The sequence below is a fragment of the Haliotis rufescens genome, unplaced genomic scaffold (genome assembly GCF_023055435.1).
Source record: "Haliotis rufescens isolate VD_foot unplaced genomic scaffold, xgHalRufe1.0.p SCAF_20, whole genome shotgun sequence".
Taxonomy (NCBI): domain Eukaryota; kingdom Metazoa; phylum Mollusca; class Gastropoda; order Lepetellida; family Haliotidae; genus Haliotis; species Haliotis rufescens.
Genome location: NW_025963891.1, coordinates 2,801,802 through 2,824,033, shown reverse-complemented (window position 1 = coordinate 2,824,033; position 22,232 = coordinate 2,801,802). Strand labels below are relative to the sequence as shown.

At 40.7% G+C, this 22,232-nt stretch overlaps 1 protein-coding gene across 2 annotated transcripts; it reads right to left on the bottom strand.

Annotated features, from left to right (window-relative positions):
* Positions 1-3,266: 3,266 nt before the first annotated feature.
* On the bottom strand, positions 3,267-21,232 carry LOC124142714 (high-affinity choline transporter 1-like). Of its 2 annotated transcripts, XM_046511307.2 has the most exons (9): positions 21,132-21,232; positions 17,095-17,303; positions 15,812-15,919; positions 12,756-12,911; positions 11,245-11,393; positions 10,869-11,015; positions 9,799-9,928; positions 8,133-8,350; positions 3,267-4,597 (listed from the first exon to the last, which is right to left on the bottom strand). In XM_046511307.2, the coding sequence occupies exons 2-9, from the start codon at positions 17,255-17,257 to the stop codon at positions 4,043-4,045; spliced, it is 1,626 nt and encodes a 541-aa protein (XP_046367263.2). In that variant the 5' UTR covers positions 17,258-17,303; positions 21,132-21,232; the 3' UTR covers positions 3,267-4,042. The 2 variants fall into 2 exon arrangements, with proteins under 2 accessions (XP_046367263.2, XP_046367264.2); XM_046511308.2 differs by lacking the exons at positions 17,095-17,303; positions 21,132-21,232 and adding an exon at positions 16,546-17,074.
* Between the last annotated feature and the right edge of the window lie 1,000 nt (positions 21,233-22,232).

Genomic DNA, 22,232 nt, shown 5'->3' with positions numbered 1-22,232 from the left:
TGCCAGTGTGATAGTGTGACGGGAGTCCTTGTCTGCCAGTTTGTTAGTGTGACGAGAGCCCTTGTCTGTCAGTGCGGTGCTACATGGAGAGTGTTTTTTTGTTAGTATGGCAGTGTGATGGGAGCCCTTGTCTATCCGTGTGTTAGTGTGACGGGGCCCCTGTCTGTAAGTACGGTAGTGTGACGGAAGTCCTTGTCTGTCAGTGTGGTGGTGTGACTGGAGTCTTTGTCTGTCAGTGTGGCAGTGTGACGGGGTACCCTTCTCTGTCAGTGTGGGGGTACGACGCGAGTGTCTCTCGGTGTGCTAGTGTGACGGGGTCCCTTGTCTGTCAGTGTGACATTGTAACGGAAGCCCTTGTCTGTAAATGTGGTGATACGATGAGAGTATTTGTCTGTCGGTGTAGTAGTGTGACGGGAGCCCTTGTCTGTGAGTTTGTTAGTGTGACGGGGGCCCCTGTCTGTAAGTACGGTAGTGTGACGGAAGTCCTTGTCTGTCGGTGTGGTGGTGTGACGGGATCCCTTGTCTATCAGTGTGATGGGAGCCCTTGTCTATCAGTGTGATGGGAGCCCTTGTCTATCAGTGCTACGACGAGAGTCATTTACTGTTGGTGTGGCAGTGTGACGGGGACCCATGTCTATCAGTGTGATGGGAGCCCTTGTCTATCAGTGTGACGGGGGGCCTTGTCTATCAGTGTGATGGGAGCCCTTGTCTATCAGTGCTACGACGAGAGTCATTTACTGTTGGTGTGGCAGTGTGACGGGGACCCATGTCTATCAGTGTGATGGGAGCCCTTGTCTATCAGTGTGACGGGGGGCCTTGTCTATCAGTGTGATGGGAGCCCTTGTCTATCAGTGTGACGGGGGCCCTTGTCTATCAGTGTGATGGGAGCCCTTGTCTATCTGTGCTACGACGAGAGTAATTTACTGTCGATGTGGCAGTGTGACGGGGACCCTTGTCTATCAGTGTGACGGGGGCCCTTGACTATCAGTGTGGTTGGAGCCCCTGTCTATCAGTGTGATGGGAGCCCTTTTCTATCAGTGCTACGACGAGAGTAATTTACTGTTGGTGTGGTAGTGTGATGGGAGTCCTTGTCTGTAAGTATGGTAGTGTGACAGAAGCCCTTGTCAAGTACAGCCAACCACATGTACTTCAGGTTTCCTTATGATGTTTAACATGAAACAGACCTCACAAACACAACTTTGACAGTGTTTCTGGCACTGAAATGTATCTCATGAACACATCAAGCTTGCTTTGCACGAGGTTTTCAAGGGTTCATTTGATTGGTTGGTATAGTGAATATATAGTTTGGTAGTGTGGCCTTCTGATGACTGTGCTGTTCCCTCCCAGTAGATTCATTTCTTCGTCTGCTTTTTTCGAGAATATTTCTGCTGTGGTCACATGAAGTTTATGGTTCATTACAATGAAATAAGATTTAATGTTTATGTATTGCTTTTGTTGGTAATGTGTATAACGTGTGTTTTAAAGTTATGTTATGAAGTAATGTAAATTGTGGCATTGTTTCTGGTTGGAAAGTACATTTAGAAGGTTGTACTTGAAACCCGAAGACAGGTCCATTCCTCTTTTGGGATGGCTCCGTAAACCTCCGAACAAAGAGATATACAGGGCTTGGTCCAGCAAATGTACAACCGAATCCCTGTCTCAAAGATTAACTATAATCTTTAAGACAACCAAGGAAGGATGTTCCTTATATTTCCAGATAGTATTTAAGATAAGTTGAATTAATACCGTGTGGATTCTCAAAATTCAGAGGATTGGCTTGACTTTTTACAATCTCAGAAAAGAACCAGATTCAATTCTGTCACTCCTGTTCTTTTTCAACATTGTACACCTCTTTTCCAAATGATAAACGTAAGGGAAAAGCTTCATTCCTTGATCCATGGGGCTTTGGTTGCAAAACGTAGATACCTCTATCTTCAGAGGTTCAGGGCAATTTCTCAGAAATGAAAGCAAATGCCATCTAAAATTTACTGAGAAAACATTATGTGAAATGCTGAACACCCTCATTGATGACATCTATGTAAAATGTTGGGTAAGACATTAAGAAGTAGGCATCCCCATGGGCACCAATTATGCTCCCCTTCTGCTGATCTGTTTCTTTATGTATATGACTCGGAATTTGTGATCGGATTGGCCAAGTCAAAACAAGGTAATTTTGCCATGAGGTTTTACTTAAGCATCAGGCATATCGATGATTTGATATGATATCGTTCAATAATCATCAAATAGTCAACTGCCTTCCGCCGATTTACCCACTTGAATGAGAAATAAAGGAGAAAAATGGCACCGTCTTATTTGTTTCATATTTGGATCTGTGCATGAAGACACAAGACTGAATGACAAGAGGAATGACTTCAACCTTCCAATAGTCGACTTGCCCTTTATGTCGAGCAATATTCATGCAGCTCCAGCCCTAGGAGTCTACATTTCACAATCTTTGAGGTACAGCCGAACATGTTCTTCCCACGACGACAACAAGGAGTGACATACCATTCTTGCTCAGAAGTTGTTTTATCAAAGGTTACAACAATCAAGGCTTCAATAAAGCTTTCAAAAAGTCAGTGACAAGAATAATGTCCGATGCAATTCACTTCATTGACGGATGCTACCGGTGGGCAGGATACGCTCACCTTAACGCAAACACATGGTATCATAACTATTTGATAGTGATTTATTAACACATGCTCCTGATAGAGTCGGAATCGTATCCACTTTTTATTGTGACTATGGAAAGATTTTTGTCGCTTTTATTTGTGTACCTTTATAGGTGTACATTGTTGAACGGTTCATAGTTAACTTGTTTTTAAACATAGCTTGACTTATTGGTTGGTGGGTTTTTTACGACTCATGTTTATATTTTTCTTGTTTAGGTCATTCTGGTTATCTCGATGGCAACAATGAATGTAATAGTTCATGGGTGTTGTTCTTATTGCCCAAGTTTCTAAGGCTAACATTTGCTATTTCATGTCAATATTATATACAACTAATACTTGCAAAACATATTTAGCTTGAATGTAGTACCCTGGGATAAATGTGATGCGAATTTGTTTCATATTACCATGTACTAGTAATGTTTTTTATCTAATTATCACACACACACACACACACACACACACACACACACACACACACACACACACACACACACACACACACACACACACACACACACACACACACACACACACACATATTTAATGGTCTGTCCCTAAGAAAGGATGAGAAGTGTTCAGTAAAACAAAAAATCGTTCACGCTTATCTATGACTTTATGGACAGAAAGTAAAATGGGGATAACGTTAACCTGCCTCTGTACATGAAGCAGAACACATGCAAGAAAATAATGACAACAGCTCTCGCTGTGTTTGCTTCGTAAGTATCCTAAACATATATTCATGTCTTGTATGGTATGATTAATAATCAGCCTTCGTTTTCCATTAAAAAATGTTCTTCGGCTGTAGAGTATTTGTATGGTTTTTTTTATTTTTTTACTTAAAGTTACCGATCGTTTCCTTATTACAGTAATATTGATTTATCTTTTCAAAACCCCTTGAGATCCGTGAAGATCCGTGGTAGAATAGGTCTTCAGAACCCATGCTTGCCGTAAAAGGCGACTGTGCTTGTCGTAAAAGGCGACTGACGGGATCGGGTGGTCAGGCTCGCATGTCGAACAAGTACTTTTTCTCTCTCATTCTCTATTTTGATCGTCGTGGTTCCTTGGTGAGACTCAATGGCACGGTGATGCTAATCTCCTTGTAGCATCCTCATTTCTCGAATATCCCGTTTAGTTCATTATGAGAAATTGTCCACTGAAAGTGCGTGGTATAATTTCTCTTTTAGTCGCCATTGGACAGCCGGTATATGCCGTACTTCTTCATGGTGTGGTGTTTAGCATGTGGAACTACTAATAACTATTCCTATTTGTCACATGTCAATATAATCCACATAGAACTGAAAACAGATACAACAGCGATAGTGGATCAGATAGGACATGTGTCATGAATAAATGGAGGATTATTGTATAAACTAGTAGTTATCCTGAAGTTTCATCTTTTCATTCTGTGCGTAATCCAGGTCTCTGTTTCCATCATGTCGTTCCTTCATCATCAGACTTTCTCCTCGCTCTTCGGCCCTTTTGGCGTCCTCTTCTCTCTTCATCACATTAAGCACATCCCATCTGGTTGACAGCCACCCTCGCCGGAAGACAAGCCTTGTGAACGCTGACACAGATATGATGGCCACAAAGTTGACTATCATCGCCAGGGTCTTGACTGGGAACAGTTGGCCATCGGCTTCTGTGTAAAAGGGGAAATGAATAAGAGCTGGGATTCCTAGCAGGGTGTCCCCAGAAGCGACTCTCAGAAAGAGACTGAGGATGTATCCCGTGATGGCGCCGTAGGTGTTGGTGAACCCGATCCAGAGAACACAGGTGAGTTGGGGGAAGAGGATGACGTACATGAGGTCGGAACACATGTAGTACAGACCATAAACTGACTTCACCAGGATGGCAATGATGCACGACAATGTACCGGTCACCAGTATTCCACCTCTCAACACCCACATCAATTCCCGATCGCTGGCCTAAAGAGAAGAAAAGAAATATGTGATATAGGTCAACGATAGTATTTTCTGGTCCATTAACCGTTTTTAAAGTGTCATTTTCAAAATTGCAGATCCCACATGTTCTAGTTTTTTAATTCCAGGAAACTGTTCGTATCGATCTATATGTGACGATGACTGAAACGCTTGATATAATCGTAATATGCATTTAACGTCACACTGGGTGCACGAGGAATGACGTTATACATGTATATGCATTGTGCATCTCGGTGTCGTGTTACACATTGCATACATCTATCATATACACAGCGGAACAAGCCAATTAAAATCGGAATGTTGTAAAATTGCAGCGTCATCTGGCGTTCTTTATTGTCAACGTTGTTTCTTTGGTGTCCCTTGTACACGCTGACGCTCTTGAGTAAACTCTTACTGTTAGAACTGGGACAGAACCCGATTTTGTGAAAGGCAACATTTTGGATAATCGTGAAGGTCGTGATACTCGTCTTGGGATTTCCAGATAGATCATTTTGATTTACAGAGATACTCTGCTGATAATATTTTGAATACGTTTGGTAAATGATTTATTAAACCTGTTCTGTCTTAAATATTCACATTAGGAATGGTCGTTGTGGCAGTGACGCTGGTATTTGGGACCATACATTCATTAGTAGTACAGGGGCAAATGTAAATAACTATATTATTTCTACCGTCCATATGTTCTACCTATGTAAAGCATCCAACATCGAGTCGCAACATTTTCCATTAGCAATGTCTTTACATACGCTTCGTCCAGGCATCAATAGTTATGATATCAATAATGCAAGTACATGGAGATTTAAATGAAGAACTGATAAAGAAGAAATAGTTTTTGTAACTTATTTTCAGATAAGTTTTTACCACATTTTGAAATAGTAGTTGATGCCGTATTCTCAAGTATTGAGTTTATGAGAGAGGCACTCTCCCGTGAAATGAAGAAATGACGAAAGTAGTTCACAATGATAAGAAACCCCAACAATGGTTTGATTGGGAATGTCAGTTACACAAAAGAGAGATGCACATGCCTCAACAAATTCAGAAGAGATAAAGATATGTGGTCGTTAAGGGAATATACAAGAATAAGAAATCTGTACCAAAGCACGTGCAGGGAAAAAGAAACTTATATTTCTTTAAAAGGAAAAATAATACTTGGAAGATAATGTTAAGTTATCAAAAGAATTTTGGACAACTCTCAAAACGCTAAATCCACATTATAAGTATAAAAATAATAATAAGATTTATAAATGGTGTGATTATTTAAAAAATATGTTGAGTTGTAATGGTGTTACGCACGATATATACATTGAATTATCAGATCAGGGAAAATGTGACTATGACATAATTCCTGCAATTCTTGATTCGCCAATGTCAAGAGATGAAATTCAAAAAGCTATCTTTAGCCAAATGTAGATGCAGTTCTCATAGACTTAGGATCAAAGTAGGCAGACATAGAAACATAGTTAGAGAATTGAGAATATGCGAGCAATGTGATCTAAATGTGATTGAAGATGAGTTTCATTTTCTGTTAGTCTGTCCACAATACGACCATCTAAGAAGTAAATAAACTGAGGGCCAAAAGAAACGTTACCAACATTAACTGATTTGCCACTTTAAAAAAAAAAGGGGCCAACCTGTTAAAAAACAGTAAAGAACATATCTCACGAATACAGCCTTCATGTTCTCTGTCGTTCTTTGCACGTGCTTTGCGGATTTTGGGAGATATTGGTGTTTTTCAGCATTTTTTTAAAACATTCTTTCCCAAATTATCGTGCAATTTCCGGGTATAAATTACGCACGGACCCTATCATTGGTTGCGATGATTAACACCAACGAACATGTCAAGACTGACCGCTATCCAGAGGGAGAGAGCCATAGGTATGCTGCAGATCGGAGCGACACAGAGAGAGGTTGCCATTAACATGAACTGCTCCAAGATGACCATTACCAGACTGGTCGCACGTCTCCGACAGACTGGTAGAACCGCAAACAGAGCACGCAGTGGCAGACCACAGGTCACGACCCCGCAGGAGGACTGCTTTTTACGGGTACTTCATCTGAGGAACAGATTTCTTACTGTGACGTCATCAGCTGCCAACAGCTTAGGACATCCGGTCAGCAGACAAACAGTGACCAGACGACTACGACATTATGGTCTCCGGGCTTATCGCCCTTTCAAGGGCATGATCTTGACCCGTCAACATCGACGTGCAAGATTGACGTGGTGCAGGCAAACTCAGCGATGGCAACAAAGGGAATGGCGGCGAGTACTGTTTAGTGACGAGAGCAGGTTCCAACTCTTCTAACCTGATGGGCGGACGCGAGTTTATCGACGACGTTGTGAACGTACGGCTCCTTGTTGTGTCCAAGAGGTGGAACCTTACGGGGGCGGAAGTGTGATGGTCTGGGGCGGCATATGCGGGGACGAGAAGACGGAACTTGTCAGCATCGAAGGCAATCTGACAGCACAACGCTACACTGACAATATCTTACGGCCAGTGGTTCTTCCTTTCATCCAGCGTCAACAACGGCCGGTGTTCCAACAAGATAACGCCACACCCCATAAAGCCCGTATTACTAGAGACCTCCTCAACGCCAACAACGTGACTGTCCTGCCGTGGCCAGCTCGATCACCTGATCTGTCACCCATAGAACATCTCTGGGACCAGCTGGGGCGTCGTCTTCGGAAACGTCAACATCCTCCCTTCACGAGACAAGCGTTGATCGTTGCCCTCCGTGAGGATTGGAATCAGATACCTGCAGTCGATGTGAGGACGCTTGTCGCCGCATTCGAAGATGCATTGCCGCTCATGGAGGTCATATCCCGCATTGAACGGTCTGGGCCGTCGTCACCTTAAAGGTGTAACCAATGTTGTTGATCGAATACTGGACTAATGACCCCTTGTCAAGAAATGTCCCTGTTGGAGGTCAAGGACTTTGTTGTTGAATTAGTAAATTCGCATGTTACTGTTCTGAATGATGATTTCTACAATACAATTGTTATTGCTGCTTCAAATTGTGTTGGTCATATTTTATCCTAGAAATATCGTTGGTAACGTTTCTTTTGGCCGTCAGTTTATATAGAACTGCCTTTTTATGTACATCCCATTCTACAAAAGAATGCATCGAACATGTCACCAACTGATAAAGATAGCCATGAAACAACTATCAATGTTAATTGATCATGTTATGTTAATTAGAATATGAATATGTTAAACATATTCTGCAACAACTCCCGAAAACAGAATTGTACTATGGGCCTTTGGCCTTTCAGTATGGAATAAAACATATCCTATCCCACGCATTGTTTTTTCTTTTGACTTTTGTTAGAAACACTTAATACTTTATTCGTAACATTTGACTACTGATGCGTACTTGTATCCTTTATTTCAACTGATGTATTTTCTTTTCGAATGGCTGCCAATATACATGTGGAACTTTTAGAAAGTGTTATTATCACAAATGCATAAAAATATGTGGTAAGTATTCATTCTAGGCACTTTTCAAACCCTTCTCGATGTACCTGTGGACGGATAACATCTTTGTAGATATTCTTTGCAAAGATGGTTCCACTTGAGAGGACAGAGGAGTCGGCAGATGACATAACAGCAGCAGCCACCACGCCAAGTCCCAACACTGCCACCGGAAGTGGACACAGGTAGTTGAGCACCATGGGAAGGATAAAACTGTGGTATTCAGTAGGTATTGGTATATCGCCTGTGTAGGATGTGGCATTCCAGTCTGGGGAAACAACATGCTTGTGCTTTAAGATCAAATTCCAAGGCTACAAGAAAAAGCCGTTTGTATCTTTGAAATATCGAAAAACTTTAAATGACACAAATTATGTCAAATCTGAATCATTGTACTCGTCTTCGTAACTAGAACATTACCCTCGCTTTCAACTGATGTTACACGACGTCTGAACAAAATCATTGTGAAGTTGGCCTTTATAAAGCATGGTCCTGAATACTTAATAAATCTATATCAATGTCCTGAAATATTTCACGAACTTTCCTTGTCATGTGAGATGTTCTCAAGAACATCTGCTGGGCTCTACTTTCTACGTTCGCCTCGATTATGTTTTTAAGTTTGTCGGCACCATACCTGTGCTTTTGGGTTTCACCTAAGTGGTAAAGGTCTGAGATCTGCATCACTTCGGGCTTTCTTACATATTAAGCTAACACGCCATGATATAACCGGAATACTGTTCAAGGCGGTGTTAAGCCCAACTCACTCACTACTTACTTCGATAGCTGTTATTGAAATCTAAATGATTGCACTGTCGAAATTATATGTGTTGGAGGTCACTGTGCATTTTTGTCCTAAGCACTTGTTAACAACCTCCCCGAATTCGCACTTTACTAACTGGACGTATAGACGAATCCCTTTTTAAACGGGTGTGCATACATATATCATCTGTACATAACACGTCTCGCAGTGTCGTCACAGTGCAGTGTCATCACAGTGCAGTGTCGTCACAGTGCAGTGTCATCACAGTGCAGTGTCGTCACAGTGCAGTGTCGTCACAGTGCAGTGTCATCACAGTGACGTCAAAGTGCAGTGTCATCACAGTGCAGTTTCATCACAGTGCAGTGTCGTCACAGTGCAGTGTCGTCACAGTGCAGTGTCATCACAGTGCAGTGTTGTCAAAGTGCAGTGACGTCAAAGTGCAGTGTCATCACAGTGCAGTGTCGTCACAGTGCAGTGACGTCAAAGTGCAGTGTCATCACAGTGCAGTGACGTCAAAGTGCAGTGTCGTCACAGTGCAGTGTCGTCACAGTGCAGTGTCATCACAGTGCAGTGACGTCAAAGTGCAGTGTCGTCACAGTGCAGTGTCGTCACAGTGCAGTGTCGTCACAGTGCAGTGTCATCACAGTGCAGTGACGTCAAAGTGCAGTGTCGTCACAGTGCAGTGTCGTCACAGTGCAGTGTCATCACAGATTTAGAACGTTGTGATGATACTTACATTCGCCTTTGACGTAAGACATACGGTAATCAGCGACCTGCCGTAAAATGGGATCACATTTGACATGAAACGCCGCATGATCGATCATTTCATTATATCTCGACGATATCATATCGATCGACTTTTGTCCTTACATCACCCTATACACGACAGTTCGAGTTGCTCATGCACCACAAAGTCCTCCTTAAAGAGGTTAACTCATTTGGTATATTTATATCCAAACCTGCTGCGGCTCCAACTATTCCAATGGCTGCTGGGGGTATGGCAAGAAGCAAGCTACAAAATGCTGCTAGAATCGAACTTGTGCGGGCAATGCTTGGTGTCTTGCAAGCCAACACTCTCTGGTAGAACACCTGTAAAACAAATTTTCATTACTCGAATTAACAGACAAAATATATAGTCAACTACTGTCCAAACTTATGGACGAGATGAAATATCTTATCACGGGCCCGTTCCACTTCAGTGTCTAGACTGGCAGTGACGGTCAAGGTCATCTTGCAGTAAACTGTGTTCTTTCAGCATAAATAATCGCTCAATAAAAAGCTAATCGAACAGATCACACTGAGAACAGATAACACTTTGGGTAAGTTAGTGAGTGTGAGTAATATCACGGCCCAGAAATGAGCTTCCGATATTGTACCTATGAGGGAATCTGACCCAGGCGTTCGGCGTGACGAGCGAACGCTTTAACCACTGGGCTACTCGACCGCCCTCAACACATTGGAAAAGGATCCCGTCGCGAAGATCGTGTGTACTTGAAGTCGATGGTACTGTTACTCCCCTGTGATACTATTTCCAGAACCTATATACATGCGCTAATATTGTCTCTGAGTTTCGAAATGTATATAAAGGTAGTATTAGTGAACACCTTGAACTCACACGTACCGAAACATCCTATGTCAAATGATGAAATGTTCACTTTGTCGGTCCATGAAGCTTAGATTCTAATGAACTCAAGTTGGACTTTGGACTTACCGTTTGCAGTGAAATAGCACTTAATGTCATGGGAACAATCATTATGTCCCATGCTAAGTCAACGTAGGCATCAACGACTCTCCTAATGTACCTACTCTTGAAGGCATATCACACAAAGGAGTATCATGATAAAGACATGAGGTATAACATGTGTTTAAAGATTTGCACTAGGTTGCAAAGTATACAGAGCTCTTTCAGCCTACAGGTCTCCATATGGGACATAAGTGACTGATAAAATAATTTTAGCATTTAAATCATACTTTCCAAAATTAATACTCGGGTATGATGAACATGTGTAATATCATGCATATACCATACCTGCCATGGTAGGCCTCCAAATATGATTTGGCAACAGAGGTCTGCATATAAACCAATCATGTTTGTGGGCAGCTCTCCCAGCCACGTGTCCTGGACCCGTGAGAGGTCGACAGATGGGTGGAAGAAAGAAAAGGGACATGCCACGATCTGAAAAAGAAATTGTAAATACATAAAGTTTTGAGGACAGCTGCGTTGTGACATCGTAATTGTTTCATTCCAGTATAACGTAAGACATTGAAAACGCTGATTTGATTGGGATGGTACGAAAGCAGGGTAGCATGGGGTTTTAGCATTCAAAAGCTGTTCCACTTGACGGAGAGCTATGATTTCGGTTTGGAAATTTAGTTAGAACCCTATCACAGTGAAATACCCTTACCAGTCCCACGCAAAGACAAATGAGCTGGACGACATCAGTGTAGGCCACAGAGTACAGTCCTCCTATGAAGGTGTAGAACACGGCCACGCAGCTAGACACGATGATGGACAAGACGGGGTCCAGATCCAGGATAAGGGACATGGTGGACCCTGTAGCACATGGGAAGTTGTGATTTCAGTAATAGAAAATGTTACTTAATGCAGCCCTTGTTGTGTTACAAACATGCCAGCTCTACAAGCATGGATCCTTTGTAGTGTTACACTCATACCAGCTCTAAAAAACAAGCATGGATCGTCCTGTGTTGTGTTACTTATATACCAGCTACAACTCAAGCATGGAACCTTTGCTGTGTTACAAACATGCAAGCTCTACAAGCATGGATCCTTTGTAGTGTTACACTCATACAAGCTCTAAAAAACAAGCATGGATCGTCCTGTGTTGTGTTACTTATATACCAGCTACAACTCAAGCATGGAACCTTTGCTGTGTTTCACACATACCATCTCTGCAAGTATGGAGCCTTTGTAGTGTTACACACATACCAGCTCTACAAGTATAGATCCTTTGTAGTGTTACACACATACCAACTCTACATGTATGGAGTCTTTGTAGTGTTACACACATACCAACTCTACAAGCATTGATCCTATTTGTGTTACACACATACCAGCTCTACAAGCATGGATCCTATTCTGTGTTACACACATACCAGCTCTACCAGCATGGATCCTTTTCTGTGTTACACACATACCAGATCTACCAGCACTGATCCTATTTTGTGTTACACACATACCAGCCCTACAAGTATTGATCCTATTCTGTGTTACACACATACCAGCTCTACAAGCATGGATCCTTTTCTGTGTTACACACATACCAGCTCTACAGGTATGGATCCTATTCTGTGTTACACACATACCAGCTCTACAAGCATGGATCCTTTTCTGTGTTACACACATACCAGCTCTACAAGCATGGATCCTTTTCTGTGTTACACACATACCAGCTCTACAAGTATGGATCCTATTCTGTGTTACACACATACCAGTTCTACAAGCATGGATCCTTTTCTGTGTTACACACATACCAGCTCTACCAGCATGGATCCTTTTCTGTGTTACACACATACCAGCTCTACAAGCATGGATCCTTTTCTGTGTTACACACATACCAGCTCTACAAGTATGGATCCTATTCTGTGTTACACACATACCAGCTCTACAAGCGTGGATCCTTTTCTGTGTTACACACATACCAGTTCTACAAGCATGGATCCTTTTCTGTGTTACACAAATACCAGCTCTACAAGCGTGGATCCTTTTCTGTGTTACACAAATACCAGCTCTACTAGCATGGATCCTTTGCTGTATTAAACACATACCAGCTTTACAACCATGGATCCTTTGCTGTGTTTTGAAAATACCGATGCAAACGTACGAGACCCTCACCACTTACACTCTGCTTTTCGGGTTAACCTTCTAATTCTTTTAAATTATAATGTATCATCTTACCCAGAGCTGACAAGATGGCGGCTGTCCAGAAGACATCTCCCATCAGCTGGGGGAAGAAGAGCAGACTTCCGGCACGACCCCCCACCTTTGCCTGGATGGGGTCGAACATGGTGATATATCCTCCTCTCCTCATCTTAGGCGCGTAAAACACTCCAGCTGAGGATTTATAGTATACAGTTGATGTATTGAACTCAAACAGATTGCGGAGCTAAAATAACACTAACCAAAGTTGGAATCGTACATGAACTTTTATTTTCATTATGGAAATGGTTTTGACGCTTTTATTTAAAGATTCATCTTCCTGCATAACATGGTGAACAATATAGCAACTACATATGATCCGTCAATTCTAAATGTACATAAGCTGAAATATTGTTCAAGATAATGAATATCACCAAACTGTTCATTACTGAAAAATACATGACAGTCTAACATTAGAATGACGTCATAGATGTGTTTTAACCGTTGTAATAAAATTATCAAATAGAAATTAGAATATTTCAAGAAGTAGGTATCCATGGGCACCGATTGTGTTAACCTTCTTGATGATCCATTTCTTAATGCATATGAATCGGAATTTCTACTCGCATTGGGAAAGTAAAAACAAGGTATTTTGGACAAGAAGTTTCACTTAAACTTCAGGTATGACGATGATTTGATATCGTTCAATAACCACCAAATAGCCAATTCTCTTCCACTGATTTACACACCTAAACTAGAAATAATGGAGACCAGTGATGCCGCCTCACATGTTTCATAAAGATTCAGAGTGATAAAACACTCTCCTCCACATGTATGTACATGTATAACAAGAGGGATAACTTCAACTTTCCAATAGTCAATTTGAGGATAGGGGACATTTCCGAATTTGACGCACCTGAGACAAAAATTATGTCAGATGCAATTCACTGTTTTGGCTTGTGCCACACGTTCACTTATTTATTTTTCCGGATGGGTAGATAGCCTGTCATTTCGTGTGGTTGTGGTGGGTGCCGCCGGTAGGACGGGGAGCACTCGCCATTTTGCGAGTGCCTGGTGTCGTCACTGTTTTTTTTGCATTTTAAATAATTTTTCAATTGAAGAAATCTACGGTGTTCCAAATCTAAACGTTGATGTTAAATAATATGTCCCGTGTACTTCATGATGATGTAGATGAGGTATTGAGGTAAAAGTTGTCATTAAGAAAACATAAATTATATGTAGTATTTGTAGATTTTTAAAAAAACATTTGACCTGGGTGGGAAAATGTATTCCGTCTTGAAAGCTATGTTCGCAGATGTTAAATCATGTGTTGGTAGTGGATATGATGTCACAGACTATTTGGATTGTCGGAATGGTTTGGGTCAGGGATCTACATGAGTCCTATTCATTTCTCCTTCTTTTTCAATGAATTGTATTTTGAAATTCTTACTTCTGGTATACATGGTGTACATGTTCCCTAATTTATTAGAACTTCCAGTTCTGTTTTAAACTTGGAAATGTTTCCCTAAATGTTGTTTTAAAACTTTTCGATACACAAATACGACCGATTGTACTTCGTGGTTCAGAAGTATGTAGATTCCAAAGATATGAATGTCTGGGAAAAAATCTTTTGGCGCATTAAAAATATTTTATATATGCCGAATTCTACAGTTTACGGTGAATATAGTAGGTATCCTCTACACGTATTATCATAAATTCTAGACACATTTTTTAGATAAACACGAACAACGTCAACCGAAACTAGCATGCACTATGTTTTTACATTTAGATAGTATAGGTAAGATTACATGGGCTTCACACATTAGAAACCTTTTATTTCCATGCGGTTATGGCATTGTCTGGTTGTCCTAGACAGTGAGTAATGTTACTATGCTTTTGAACGATTTCCGGGAATGCTCCATAAATATATTTCTTTAAAAATTTGCATTCAATTTTAAACGGAAATGCACGATATTGAATCCTACAGATCGTTTAAACGTTTCCTTGAACCTGAACAATACCTTTTCGTACTAATGTCTCGAAAATATCGTGGTTTTCTTTTCAGATTTAGATTGTGGTTTGTCAAAATTTATTATCAATGCAGATAGAAAAATAGGTAACAATAAAAATGAGAGAACATGTATGTTAAGTGAAAAAGGTATAGAAATGAAATTCACTTTATCTTTACATATCCAACTTTTAGTGATTTTAGAGTTCAATATATACCAAAAAAGTATTTACGTGAACCTTCTGAATTAACATTCCCTTCTTTTATGACCTCTAGAAATGATACTGATATTCTACACATGTGACTTTATTCAAAGCATGCAATTATCTTAAGAAAAAACATCGTAATACTGCATATCACGTTTATATGTGTAAGTTGCTGTATATTGTGTTTACTCTGTAACTTTTGCATGTGGACCGGAGGCCTAAAATGCAAGAAATGTTCTTCATCTCCTACTTGTTAAAATATAGAGAACAAAATAAGGAGAACAACATCTTGTTGCAGAGACACCAGACTGCCTTTTACGGAATATTCGTAGAGAATGGAAGACATGGAGAAAACGTTCTTCATTTATCAGTAAATATTATTTTGAAGACGTTGAAATATAACATGCCAACGTCAGAGAATCATCAGTCTCGATCATCTGCTGAAACAGATTCCATTGGGCGTAAACCACACAATAGTGATGAAAATTATAGGAATGGATCATTGAAAATCAAGAGTTCGAGAAAAGTCATTGACATCGCACTAAGTGTGTTAAACTGGTAGCAACACAGACGAACCTCGAACAAAGACTGAAGAGGTAAACATTGTCATATATTTACCCACCATTCATAAGACAGACACCCGTATGAGGACCACTACGAATAGTATCAGTACTAGAAGCGGAAAATGAACTCTGCAATCTTTTAAATGTTATTATGCTATCAAATGGGACACACACCTATGTTTGGCTTCACGAAGAGAAATGAGGACGTTTTGGGTAAAATTTTATTTATCTTCAATCCCCTTTGAAGATTTATTGATCGATTAAATATTTACACGCCTGTATAATTTCTCTGTATGTGTTTCATTAAATTCATCTTACCAATGATGATGGAAATGCAATAAAGAATGGGCACATTAGTCCAGATGAGGCCGCTGTATGCCATGGCTTCCGCTGTACCGTTGAGGTAGCCTCCCCCGACGTTAGTTGCTGAAGAAGCGTGTATGTATATCATCAGTCTCGATATAACAAAGGGAAGATCCAGAGGATAAAATTGCAGCATTTTAATGTACAATACCATGTTTGACAGTTACATTTGTAATGTTATCATTTGTAACAATACAAATAATCTGTATACAAATGTATTTCCAGTTCCGACTATGCTATTTGAGGCGGCAGTGGAGCCCATTGGACAAAGTGCTGCCATTCGCTGTGTTGAAGTTGCGTCCCTTATCCGTACCAGGATCCGAATCAGATTATGATCTTTAATTTGTGACACCATTCCCTGATTGTTGAATTCACTTCGGTCTTTCCTCCAGCATGAAACTGACACGCTTAGATATATACTACTCAACTTTTGATAGGGATAATCATATATGTCATTCTATTTATATACTACTGACTTAGGCTGATGAGGTTGAAGTGCACATTTACAATACCGTGGAGATGCATCTGAGCACAACATCTAATCACAATGAAATATCATATCATGCATGAACAGCATATGATGCATGTATACACAGCAGCCACAGTGGGTGCGCCTGTGGGGGAACTCACAATCACAAATGCAGTTGATCTAAGCACTTGATAAAAAATGCCTCCGAAACTGTACTTACTGTCGTGCCCAGGCCGTCACCTACTATCTCCTACGAGAAAGCTACGGACATGGGACTGGCCGGATAGGCCCTTGACATGTCCCCCAATAGACCATCTATGAGTTGTTCTTGGGCGGAGAGTGTTCGCCAGAGACCCAGCACCTGACACCGTGGCCCCGCCTGAGGAAGCTTCTCAAGTGGAATGGCGGGCAGTACCAAGGGCAACCATATTCAAGTTAATCAACTGTATACCAGCAAGGAGTCGTTTATATATCACCCACCATAGTGAACACATCAGATAATGATCTACACGCCCGAGGATCATTTACCGACATTTATCTTCATTACACCTTCTCTTTCCTTTTTTTTCCTATTATGAGAAGGATTTTTCTTTGAATGATAAAAAATATCCCTACCAAAAGTGGAATAGTATAATTTAGATAATGAGAACAGTGACGTTTAAGGTAACTATCAGACTTCGTGATCACACTACTTTACCAAAGGAACCTGGTCCTTGGTGATTTCAGAACATCAGAAGTCTGCACCTTAGGGTAATATATCGGTACCAACCAGTCAGCGTAAAGAAAGACAGCCACATTCCGATGCTCCTGTTGGCCACAAATGAGTCTTCAGCACTCTTATTTCTGCTTTTCCTTGCAGCGATGATTCCGATGACGAGGATGAGGATGTAGAACACGATGACGGAGATGAGCCCGGGGACGTTCACAGCCATGATGAGGCTTAATATAGTTGTGCAGTATTAGCATCAACTGATGAAACTGGAAACAAAGAAGCAGAGAATTTTCACCAACATTAATTGTACACACTCTACGTGTACCAATGTCTAGAGTCTGATTAATTAGTACCAAGACTTGTTTGATAGAGGGGTGCATTTCACTGACACCCCTTGTGTTATACTGCGTTTGCGCTGTTTGTTGGACTAAAACGTTTTGACGTCATGAACAATCACACAACCTTTGATGATTAAATTACAATAACGGCTAAATGTATATAATTATCATAAACAGCCCGGAAGTGTGGACCACTGTAACGTGATAATTCCCTCACTTTGCAATTGCCTCACGACTGGTTATGATTAATCACTCTCTCGAGTCACCTGATGGTATAAAGGTCGATGATGTCCCGCGCATACATTTAGAAGAAAATAGGGTCCATCGTGTAATGATTTTCTAAACAATTGATTCCAAGGCAATTTGTAGAGAATGGTGCATTCCACTGTCAACCTTTCATAACTCTTGCTTTATAATGCCATTGCACTGTTTGTAGATCTAAAGCATCATGACGCCATTAGCGGTCCTAGTAGTTTTTTGCTGATAAAACAACTTGATTTAACACTTTAAGAAACAAGAAGGTTAGATTCTCGATATGTCTTTAAATTTCTATTTACAATAAGGATGAGTCGTTTTAACCGCAAATATAAGCTCCAGGAATATACAAGACTAGTTAACAGGTTTGCGTTTTGTTTCAGTCAAGCTGCCAGTGTAACTGCGGTGCAATTGATATAGTACAACTCACAGCGCTGTGCTCGAGACCCGTCAAACTTTATACTGATCCGATTTGTTTTGTTGGTTTGGTGTTTAATACCGCGATATCGACGGTTTGTTCATAATCGAGTCTGGACCAGACGATCCATCATGAGCGTCGATCCCACGCAAATGAGATACAGGCGACAAAAGGACATTTTTATGGTCAATACGTGTCGTCCTAACTAATTTGTGTAACAATGGCGTTTAAGTGCGTGATAATACCATATATTTTGACCTTTAAAAGTGTCGCGTTCTCGCATTGTCGCCCTTTCATGAAAACAAAACGTATTTCGACGCAGACATTGCGACCAATGGTACGAATATTGCGTTGTAGTGATTTCCCACTTTGGTTAATTTTGACAAAAATCTGGGATTCCATATATAAGATTAAAATAGATTGATTCTGGTGTTTGGCTGCCTACAAGTTGTCCATACGATGGAGTTATACGAATTAGCATCATAGTTTGGGAGGTGATGGCTGGGGCTGAATTAGATTCAGGTGTATGATTGTTTGTTTGTTGTTTAACGCAGCACTCAGCAATATTCCAGCTGTATGACGGCGGTCTGTAAATAATCGAGTCTGGACCAGACAATCCAGTGATTGACATCATGATTGACATCCACGCAAATGGGATACAATGACATGCATCGACCAAGTCAGCGAGCCTGACCACCCTCTTACGACAAGCATCGTCGCCTGTTACGGCAAGCATGGGTTGCTGAAGCTGGACCTATTCTACCTTGGATCTTCACGGTTCTCAGGCGTATGAACCGGAATACATCGGAAAACATTTTGAAAAGCAAAAGATGCTTATTTGCATTATTGAGAAGTGAGTTTGTATGTTCAATATATAGTCTTACTATTCAAGACCCGATTACAGTTGAAAGGGAAAAGTTATGAATATTGTATGCCATCACAATGAACTTACTTGATTCAATCATAAATGGTAGGAATGATATGAAAAGAATCATTGATCGAGCAAAATGTCGAATATTCTTCCGAAAAAGAACATGTATTCAGGTTCTGAAAATCACAGAATGATACAATGTAAATATCCATTGTTCCCTCATGAGCTCGTGACAAAACATAAATAAACACATGTACAAGTGTCCCCACGACGAGCATGATGTAACACTACAAAAACATGATGCGTGTACACTGTAATGCACTGACTGCTCACTTGTTACGTGAAACCGTGAAAATGTCAAGTTGTCACAAAATATGGAGACTATTTAGTTTCTCACACAATGCATAAACCCAAAGCCACTGGTTTTATAATATAAAACTTGCTAAAAACCCCATTACACCGGACGGCGACCTTTCTGCGACCGTTCTGCGTTCTTAAGTTTTGCCAGGTCGGCGTTGAAGGCAGAGGGGTCGCAGAACGGTCGCGTAGAGCGCACAAGGGAGGCAGAGGGAACACTCAGCCATCGCCAAGAGCGCCACTGTCGCTGAAAAGTTTTGAACCTGCTTAAAACAGTCGCAGTGAGATCGCCGTCGATGTAAGTCGCTCAAGGGAGGTAGAACGGTCGTAGGAGCGATTACACCAAAAGAGAGTTTTCTTGAGTATGGCGACCCCACTGCGCTCTAGTCAAGTTTCAGAACGCAGAAGGAGCGCAGAGCGATCGCCGTTTGGTGTAATGGCCCCTTTAATTAGATGTAAACACATTTGAAGATACATCTATGTGTTTAAAGTTGGTTTTGACAGCCCGGACAAAGTCGGACCCAACACAAGCCAAACACATTTGATAGAGACTGTGTTGAGAATGTAGAGGGAAAAGGGCTCTACTTTGAGCACCTTGGTTTCTTTAAATACGATGTACCGTGACATTATAAAAACACTTTTCTTTAATTACCGCAATATGAGACAATAAAGTGGTATATAATTAGATATAATACTAGTCTTTAGATAAAGAATGTTACTAACACGTGTAGTGTCAGCTCTATAACATTCGCTAATATCCACTTCCAGAAAACATCCTGTGTTGGTTTAACATGAATTAGTAAAGGTTAATTAGGGATGCCCAACACGTTAATTAATGAACGAAGAGAAGTCAAAACACTGTCGTTTCCTGCCCAGGACATCACACCCCTACATGCTAAGGTCGGTGAGAAACATTCTCATCAAAGAAAACACACAGTCAAGACACTGACTTTTCTACGAGGACTCACGGTATGTAGTCATAATTATCAGTTTGTTACATTGTTGAAGATGCATTTCGATTCAAACTCAATCAAATGAACAAAACTATACGTTTGTGGACATTTGAGATCTGCCTAGATATGCACCTTTCGTTTTATTATTCTGCAATCCATTTTTAGTATTACCCGCTGGCCCGGCCCGGCCCGACTTTTAGGCAATCCCGTAATGAATTTATGTAGGAGAAGGCCTCGTACGTGTGTCACTTGTGCCTAATCCATTTGATTTTCTTCAAACAAATATGTTTAAATCAAATAAATCAAAAACTGGGATTCAATTAAATTTAGTGACTGAGTATGGCTTTTAACTGCTTTCAGCAATATTCCCGCAATATCACAGCGGGGGAAACACAATTACACACAACTGCCCTTCGGTGTGACGAACGAAAGTTGATGCACATGGACACACACAACCGTCACGCGCTCACTCAGCTGTAAGATATATATGCATAAAAGAAGTGCAGTGTATCGCCATGAGTGTGACAAACACTCCACATCCATATCCACAAACACTGACAAAATTAATTCAATCTGCAATACCTATGTACCTAACGAGGACACTGTCTGCTCCGCCGCAGGAATAAATCTCTCTTGCCACTGTTATATACTTGCACACACCCGAATGTGATTAACACGCCTACATGTTTCATGATGGGTGTGTTGCTATGTTGAACTATGTTATGTAGTATGCATCTACTCCTACAGCTATAGCTAGAAGATCGCAATGCGCGGAATAGTCAACGTCAAATAGCACAGTATTTGGGCAACTACACAACTCAAAACACAGTTTACAATCGCAGAAACAGGCCCATTTTCATGATGTGTACCTTGCAGATACATATTGACGTAGCAGTACTTACAAGGTTGTTGTATCTGAAGACTGGGCCAAACTAGGGCACGTCAGGATGTCACACCGCTCCGCCGGGCCTATATCTTAGTGCGCGAGAGTGAAAAGTAGGCTATCTAAACAAATTGCCCTCATGTTGCATATTGTAATCTGTTCGGAAATCGCCCACGTTGTGTTGCAATGTGATTATTCTACATGGTGCAGTGTTCACCTGTCTGGTGTATACAGTTACAATGTAAATAGTTCACCTGTTTGTGGTGTACACAGTTACAATGTACATACTTCCCTATCTCGTGTATACAGTTACAGTGTATATAGCTCTTTTGTCTGCTGAATACAGTTACAGTGTATATAGTTCCTCTGTCTGGTGTGTACAGTAACAGTGTATATAGTTCTTCTGTCTGGTGTATACAGTTACAGTGTATATAGTTTCTCTGTCTGGTGTGTACAGTTACAGTGTATATAGGTCTTCTGTCTGGTGAATACAGTTACAGTGTATATAGTTTTTCTGTCTGATGTATACAGTTACAGTGTATATAGTTCTTCTGTCTGGTGTATACAGTTACAGTGTATATAGTTTTTCTGTCTGATGTATACAGTTACAGTGTATATAGTTCTTCTGTCTGGCGTATACAGTTACAATGTATATAGTTTTTTTGTCTGGTGTATACAGTTACAATGTACATAGTTCACCTGTTTGGTGTACACAGTTACAATGTACATACTTCCCTATCTCGTGTATACAGTTACAGTGTATATAGTTTCTCTGTCTGGAATGTACAGTTACAGTGTATATAGTTCTTCTGTCTAGTGTATACAGTTACAGTGTATATAGTTCTTCTGTCTGGTGTATACAGTTACAGTGTATATAGTTCTTCTGTCTGGTGAATACAGTTACAGTGTATATAGTTCTTCTGTCTGGTGTATACAGTTACAGTGTATATAGTTTTTCTGTCTGGTGTATACAATTACAATGTAAATACTTCTTCTGTCTCGTGTATACAGTTACAGTGTATATAGTTCTTCTGTCTGGTGTATACAGTTACAGTGTATATAGTTCTTCTGTCTAGTGTATACAGTTACAGTGTATATAGTTCTTCTGTCTGGTGTATAC

What these genes read in the sequence shown, in the direction of transcription:
- LOC124142714 (XM_046511307.2), bottom strand. Translation starts at nt 17,257, where the DNA reads ATGGCTGTGAACGTCCCCGGGCTCATCTCCGTCATCGTGTTCTACATC. An exon ending in TTTGTCTTTGCGTGGGACTG is followed by an intron (nt 11,016 to 11,244) that starts GTAAGGGTATTT and finishes TTTCTTTTTCAG; the next exon opens with ATCGTGGCATGTCCCTTTTC. An exon ending in TTGGAGGCCTACCATGGCAG is followed by an intron (nt 9,929 to 10,868) that starts GTATGGTATATG and finishes TTTGTTTTACAG; the next exon opens with GTGTTCTACCAGAGAGTGTT.